This window comes from Malurus melanocephalus, unplaced genomic scaffold (assembly GCF_030028575.1).
Source record: "Malurus melanocephalus ecotype Western Australia unplaced genomic scaffold, MMel_1.1 scaffold_251, whole genome shotgun sequence".
In the NCBI taxonomy this organism is placed as follows: domain Eukaryota; kingdom Metazoa; phylum Chordata; class Aves; order Passeriformes; family Maluridae; genus Malurus; species Malurus melanocephalus.
In genome coordinates, this window is record NW_026623483.1 from 466,501 (window position 1) to 474,622 (window position 8,122).

The window sequence follows — 8,122 nt, forward strand, 5'->3', positions numbered from 1 at the left end:
GTCCTGTTGCCACTGTCAATTCACCCATTTTTGTTGTTTTCCATGTTGCCAAGAACCCAGAGCCATATTCTAAGAAAATAATGACATATTTCTAATACAAACAGAGAAAATAGGAAKCTATGAAACAAATAATTAACTGTAACCTGATATTTGCATAATTATTGGCAGAAGCCTGAACAAGGAGTTAGATGGATTACTGCAGTTTTGGTTCAATGCAGCCTTAAAATAAAAAAAATAAATAAAATTTACAATCATCACATGCCAAGGCTTTTCATTCCAGCATGGGGTTCTCTCACTCTGCCAGCCAAGCTCCAAGCTGTTACTGCAGCTATTCTCCAGATAAACCCTGATCTTTTCCCTTTGCTCTTCTGTTCAGCTACTGCAGTTGCTGGCCACCAGCAACAGCATAAGAAATGTATTTAAAAAACAAAACAAAACAAGGAAACAAACAAAAAGGAGATAGGAGATAATAGGAGGTAGGAGATAATATTGGTCACCAACAACATAACCCTGGTATATTCACGTTGCTCAAGCCTRAACTTAAGACAGGCAAGGTGTAAAGCCTAGTTTTTCTTCCATATTTCTCTCCTTTCTCTTAAGCTAAAATTGCTCTGTGATTTCAGTTGTGGTAGATCAGTTTCGGAGAAGGGTAATTGATATTTATTCCCTCAAAACTAGAMGTACAGAATAGGTAGGAGCAATTTTGTTGCTCTCATGACATCCTCTGTTGCTGTCTAGAAGATCAGCCTGACAGAAGAACTCCATTCCTTCCTCTGTCATCTTACAGAGTGAGAAATAACGTGGAAGAGCCTTTCAAAAGAAACCTTCAGCCATTCCCRACTGGTGTCAGATCCAAATTCATGACCAAAAGTGGGAAGATTCTACATCCCTTCAGTCACCCATCATCCCTTTCATTCTCACTCTCCTGATTACTTATATACTGTTGTAAAACCAGGAGCATGGAAATTAGTGCTCCCTCCCTTAYAYTTCCTTTCCCTGCMACCCTACAGAAAYAGCTGGGTTACATCAGACAGAAACACACACAATAACATCTAGAGCACATGTGTCAAGGAAAGAAAAGCCATGCATGAGATGCCGGCTGTGCAAGAGAGTTTAGCAGTTTTAGGTAGGGTACTCATCCAGCTGATGAATCGCAAGGTGCCCTGGTTTACAGCACCAAACTCAAAGGGTGCATCTAGTAGTTAAGAACGCAGTAATGACTAGGTGGATTATTGTTTGGTTTGGTTGTTTGGGGCTTTTTCCCTCTTATTTTGCCTCCACCTGTCTCTTGATTTTTCTCTTGATTTTCAGACCAAGAATTTCAGACCAGTTCACCACAAATGTAATTTACAGGAGAAGTCCATGCCAAGATCAGTACCCAAACTTCTCCGGAAACCATGAGGTGTTATTCACCTCATTTAYACCTCTCTGGGCACTGAGCCCAAACCCATTTTTACTCAACTCCCATTAACTTCCGTGGCTTCACAGGGCCTTTGCAGAACTCATTTTGAACACACATTATTTTTTCTAGAACACTCATCACCCTAGTGCCAACTTCCACAAAACTCTCTCAGCCAGAAGGGCATCATATTCCTTTATCCATTTCCAACAGACATCTTCATTCTTTCTCCTGTGATGCTCATCATGTTTGGTGGATGCTGTTTGTAAACTCTTGTTGAAAAAGCTGTCCTGTTTCTTCCCTCAAATTCCTCCTCACCCCCTGGCTCTGCTGCCTACCAAAAAGCCAGATCTGCTCATCTTCCCTCAGGGCCCTTCACACTGACCAATGCTGTCTCTTGTCTCCCTCAGACTCTCCATCCTTGGCTTASAGCTCTCCAATATATGTTGGAATTACAGAGAGAGATGTGGATTAAAAGTACCTTGGGTGCGCCACTTGATTCCGCAGAAGSTGCACAATGATGCCCTGGTCTATAACACATCAAGCAAGGATGATGCAAACAAGCAACTCAGAAGAATCCTGGAGTTCCTAATTTCTATCTGTCAAATACAGTCATGGCTTCTCSTTGAATTCCCTGAAGAGGTACCAGGAGTGTTTCCTTATTTGATTAGGTCTTACATTGTAACACCTTTCAACCACAAGTTCSTCAGCAACTGAAAGACCACACAAGRGTTAYGGGACTTTGTATTACAGGGAAAGTCACCCATTTTTAACAACATCTGTTCAAATTTGTAACCCACTATGCTACGTTATCAGCGGCTTATTTGCTTCTCATGCACAGTGTACTAGAAAAAAAATGAAGAGGAAATGTTCTTAGTTATTCCCATTTATTACAGAAGTTGACTGATAGAATTTAACCCTATTTCAGCTTGGTACGGTATTTGAAAAGTCTGAAGGAATGATTAAACATTATTCCCACACTTTTGACCAGAGAAGCTTTTCCACAAAGCTTCTGATATTGACAGTCACAGAGATCAAGGGACTAATAAGATCATCACAATATTCTWAAGAACACACTTAATATTTATGAGTATGTTAGCTCCATGCAATAAAGGCCACATTCTCTGGCTGTGATGACTTGGATGCTTTGTGGATAAAATTAATCAACATGCATGAAAGAGGATCTCAGAGGCAAACAGGAAAATATGTACATAATAACAAAGATAGTTACTATCTGGCAAACCTACAGCACAAGGAAGAGAAAGATACTATGATTAAACATAATGAGACTTCACTTGAAATGTAAAATACTCTGGAACAAATCCTGCCAACTCGCATAAGAACCAGCAAACAGGAAACAGCAGCCTTTGCAATAAAGCCCATCACACACAGAAAACAACACCAGAGAGCAACCCAAATGCAGTCCCTGACATCATGCTGCAGAGCACTTTCTGTCTCCTGCTTTTGAAGTGCATGAGTTTCAAGTCCAAGTTCTGCTCCCAGTGCAGGACTTGTTGAATTTTGAGTCAGTAGCAGGTCCCTGCTGTCCAAGCGAAAGACAGTCATGCTTTCACAAACTCTACATGTGTGAGGTGGCGGCACTGCTGGCTCAACTGCATTCTGTCAGTATTATTTTCTAATATTTTCCAGCATTACAGTCCTTCCAGAGCTATGTCCTGCATTGAGATTAGCTCAAAGAGATAGGAAAAAAAAAAACCCAAAAAAAAACAAAAAAGGAAAGAGCTTGAACAGCCATTTAATAGTTTTCTCTCGGAAATTATAGGCACTGAACCAATCTTGCTACAAGGGGAAAAGGGGCTCTTTTTATCACAATCCATGTGAGTTTTCCGACTACATTCACTGAGAAACACTCAATGGGGAAATATGTTACTATCAGAAATGTGAGCTCAAAAGTAAAAAGAAGTTTGGCTCTCAACCTCTTCAATGTCTTTGCACTTGAGACTTAGTGCTGAACCTTTCCTAACCCTTCAGCTGGAGTCTGTACTACATAGTTGTAAACTAGACTTTCAACTTTCAATGATCATTTGCATGTATGTATCTTCAAAGAATGGCATTTGATTTGCAACTATGTGTTGTAATGAGCAGCTAATTAACACAAATATGATTATTAGCAAGTTGCAGACACTTAAAGGACAAAACCAGCAGACCAAAGTATGTGAYGTACTGTGTGACAGGGATGGAGAACCTCAAGGATGAATTGATACTAGCCAAGGYTCTACCACTAACTCCATTACCACAGGCAAATAACCAACACTCTGCAACTCGATTTCCCCTTCTGTAGTGGGACAGTGAGACTCATTTACTTTGCTGGGTAGTTCTGCAGCTTAATTAAATTGTTACCTTTAAATTAAAGCACTACAGAAATGCCAGGAAGTAGCATCTGAATTAGAAGGTGGAGGTGACACCCTAATGAAGCAAGACTATTTTCATCGTCAACACAAGGCACAGTAAAAGGTCACCCATGGTATAATTTTGAAACCACATTCCAAACTTCTGAAGGCAAGATGACTTTTCCCAAAGCTTTATTAAGGAAGATGATATACCCAGCATCATTGGATGGCTGAAATACTGCAGTTTCACATGCAATCTACAATGGTGTCATTACTTTTGTTTTCCCCTTGTCCTCACKCTTCGCTATCCTAATAGGAGCAAAATATCACAGCTTTTGAAAGAATGCTTTTTCCACAGGCAACTGTTTTCAGTATGATCAAAGASCTATTAAGAAAATTGCTGAGGGTCATTTCCCTCCAAGTTAGTAATTGATTGAGTTTTCAATCCTTTCTTTATAATAGCCACTGTAGAGGCACTTGCACTTTTTGTCTGGGACGGCTTCTCCCAAATATCAGTATATTTCAASATGCTCCACACACACTGGAAATTTCCAACTCTTTCTAAACATAAGGACCTTATTGGATTATCCACTACTGTTGTCCAGACTCTTTATTTTTAAGTAGTGGAAGAAACTTATTCTTAAACCATAAGAAACAGACCAGTCGTGAGTGGAGGTCCATTTTCATCATATACTCCAAAAAAAGCTGCAACTCAGTGTCAGGTGTGAAGCTGTGTATGCCCTCTATCTCAGAAACTACACTTAAGCCCTGTCCCAGATACCAAAAAGGCACATCCCATCATAAACTCATTTAGTCCATATTGGGAAATCATTAAACCAAAACCAGGAAAACAGGCAGCTACTTCCGTGTGTCRCACTTGAAAAAAAGATTATCCAGAAAAACTCATAATACACCATATTTATGTGCCCAGTAAACACTAAGAAATACTGTATTTGCTGTTTGCTTTGCAGCAATGTAAAAGTTTTTATTTTTAAGGGCAAGATGTGCTATAGGAGAGGTCAGCCTAGTACTTTYTATTACATAAGATATTCTTTCATTGACTGGATATATACTATCCAGCTTTCAAGAGGATATGTCAGAAAATAGCAGAAGATATTCAGGAAATTACATCTCAAATAACTCTGTATATGATCTTTTTCCCCAGTAAATATAATTACATTTATTTGGGTTTTTTTTAATATACACATTAAATATACACTTGCTTTTCTTATACTTTTTGGAAGACCAAAATAATTGCAGCCAAGTTCTCAAGTAAGACAGGAGATGTACTTGGAGTATCGTGCCCATACAACTGGATACTCTGTTTGCTTCTGTCCCTCTGTCAGCTGCCTACTAATTGCTTTTGGRGCCATTGACCTGCTTTTGACTAAATTTGACAGCAGGAAGAAGTCCCAAAGCTCCCAACACTTTCATTAAAACAAAAARGCTGGGTAGAGCCAAGACTCTTATAAGACAAGAAGAGAAAGGTTAATGACAAAGGTCAACTAYTATTTGACATCAGAAAATCAACAGCAGGAATCGCCCTAAAAACAAATCCTCAGGAACCAGTCCCCATTGGCACTGCTGCTCTTCTAACACTTGTTTCAAACAGAGATGGAAACAGAAAGTAATTCCAGTTCTCACAACAGTCCACTGGCCTTAGGTACATCATAATTTCTGATGCTGCTTCCCCTGCCATAATGTGGCTGATGTTAAAATCCCTTATTATATTGCTGGAACAATTAATATTTGAAATGCACTTTGAAGGTCTGGAGAGTTGTATTTACTAATTATTACCTGTCTTGAGACATGAGCTGAATATTCAAAGTGCTAGCTTGATTCATCTGCAAGTGCACATCACATAAGCATGTGGTATACAATAAGACTCAAAACACAAAAGCAAAGATTACTTTTAGAGAAGRCTTTATAATCAAGTCAGTTTTGAGCTCAAAACACATAATTTTTAGTACCACAACTCTTCTATTACACTGGATTTAAACTATTCCATGTTTTAGATTAGCACTTTATAGAAYGAACACCAGTTTGAAAAGTAAATACCAATTGACAGAAGACAAAAAGCTCATGCAAAGTTTGATTCTGTCCCCAAAGGCAAGTCTGATGTCTGAGATCTTAAACCTTTGATATCAAGCTGAATGTTAATACTTAAGTTCCACAGGGCAATTATTGAGCACTGTAAAACCAGAGCTTAWCCTAGAAATACCAGCAATCATAGCACTGGGACTGTCAATGCCACACTACAGTCGGCAGGCRTTTTTACCTTCTGCTTGGTCAGGCACCTTCCAGCCTTTCCAGAAAAGAAGATGCTTTCAGTTTTGGCAGGCAGAAAAATYAGATGACACAGGTCTCAGTGGAAGTGCTAGAGCAAATAGGTGAACTAGACGTGATTTATTTATTTTTTTTAAAGAATGCATGAGCAGGGGAATAGATTCCTAAAAAGGAAACTCTCCATGCATTAAAGGTGCTTTGTAGTAAAACTCTCCACTAGAGAGGTCCCTATTTGAGGGCAAGGGAGCAAACTAMAATTTCCTTCAATAATAACAGGTTAACCTTATATCTTCAAGCTTCCTCCTGTAACAGACTGACTGCCAGCCAAGTACTCAGTATCTCCCAATACTGGGCTTTAGATTTCCTGAAGGAAGAAGCTACATCTAAAAGGCATAACAAAAAAGCCATAGTAGTGCCAGCTTAATGTTCCTTCTAATCCTCCCCATCTCCCCACTCCAGACAAAATAAATACAAACTGGCCAATTTATTCTGACAACAGTGACTTAGATTTATGTCCCTTGTGCTCTATCACTGCCCTACAAACATATATTATTTTAATGTGGTATAAACAAATATCAGATTTGCTTAACACCACATTGAGACCTAGTGATTAAAACATATATATGCATGAAGAAAAATTTATACATGCACAAACCCCTTTGTAAGCGCTGAAGATAAAATTATCGGTATTGCCAAACAGAGAATATGTATTATATTCTAATGACATGAGACAGTTGATTACCAACAAGCCTACTTTGTTTGTAATTAGAAAAAGTTCAGTGATGATCTTCTTCCCTGCTGTTATTGCCTGACAAGAATAAACAAGGAGTCCTCTAGGGATGGCACAGTAAACATCCAAACAGACATTTGTTTTGGATCTGAGCTTCACAGTAGTAGTAAGCACTGAGACACATAGTGGTTCACGCAGTAAGGCACGCATCCACCAGCGCAACATTTTAAAGTGTTTACCTCAAGAAAACCGAGCTTTGCAAAGTGCACTGCAGCTGCCTGACTGCTCCTCCTGCGCCCGCTCCTGCCAGCTCTGCTCGGGAGTTCTGCAGGGAAGCGACCCTCCTTGGCACAGGGCTGAAGGACAGCTGGGTGTTCCAGGCTGGACGCACTCCGCAGAAACAAAGCAAAGGGGATTTGCTTCGCTGCGATTTTTATCCAAGGACACACCGCGCTCGCATCCCTGTCCCCCCCGGTTTGGCGGCAGACTGTGTCTCTCCGGCCGCAGCTGCACCTGTCGCCCGCAGCGTTTACCCAGTGCCGGGATCGATAACGCGTCTGCCATCACCCCCAAACCTCGCACAGCGCCCTCCGCTCTGCCCGCGCTGCAGCCGCCGGTCCCTCCTGAATCCCACCGAGACGATTCCGCCATCGATCCCAGACAAACAAAGGGCGCTCCTCTTATTTTCGGTAAAATTCAGACAAACTASAGAACAATACCGGAGGGGCCGCACAATGGGCACTGGCCACGCCGCATACCTCACGCCATCCCTCCTCCAGCCCCGGCACGCCGGGCGAGCCCAGCTGACCCCGGCCCGGGGCAACCCTGAGGACAGCGGCGGCTGCACCGTGCCCGGGCAGGGCTGTCCCCGGGCGGCGGGGGATGCCCTCACAGCCGCGGGTGCGCTCACCTGCCACCGTGTACCGGTCCAGGTAGTTGAGCACGTTGCCCACGCTGAGGATACCAGCGGCCGCTACGCGGGCCCGGCCGAGGCTCGGCGCCTTRCGGAGGGCGGAGGGGCGGTCGGGGTGCTTGCCGGCCGCCGGCGGGTTCATCCGGCCCGACAGAGTCTGCACCTCGCCCTCGGCGCCCCGGCCGCAGCAGCCCTGCTCGCCGTCCTCCTCCTCCTCCTCGTCGCCGGCTCGGAGCCGCCCGCCGCAGCCCGGGCTGCTGCCGGAGGAGCCGTCGCTTTCCAGGCACATCATGAGCTTGCGGGAGGGAATCTCGGCGTGCCGGAGCCCGGGCGGGGTGACCGACCGACGGACGGAGAGAGGCGAGCTGAGCGCGCTCAGCGCCGCATCCCGCGGCCGCCCCGAGCTCGCCCGGGACCGGCCGGCTCTGACAGCCCGGGCGGGG

General features: G+C 43.2%; 1 protein-coding gene across 4 annotated transcripts in view; it reads right to left on the minus strand.

Annotated features, from left to right (window-relative positions):
* SPNS2 (SPNS lysolipid transporter 2, sphingosine-1-phosphate) overlaps positions 1–8,115 on the minus strand; it is a 130,869-nt gene extending 122,754 nt beyond the window's left edge. For all 4 annotated transcript variants that reach the window (XR_008965941.1, XR_008965942.1, XR_008965940.1 and 1 more), the window contains exon 1: positions 7,677–8,115. Coding sequence is in view for 1 of the 4 variants with exons in the window: in XM_057375489.1 (XP_057231472.1) it covers positions 7,677–7,971 (295 nt within the window). In the remaining 3 variants the exon portion in view is untranslated. The remainder of the gene's footprint in view (positions 1–7,676) is intronic.
* Between the last annotated feature and the right edge of the window lie 7 nt (positions 8,116–8,122).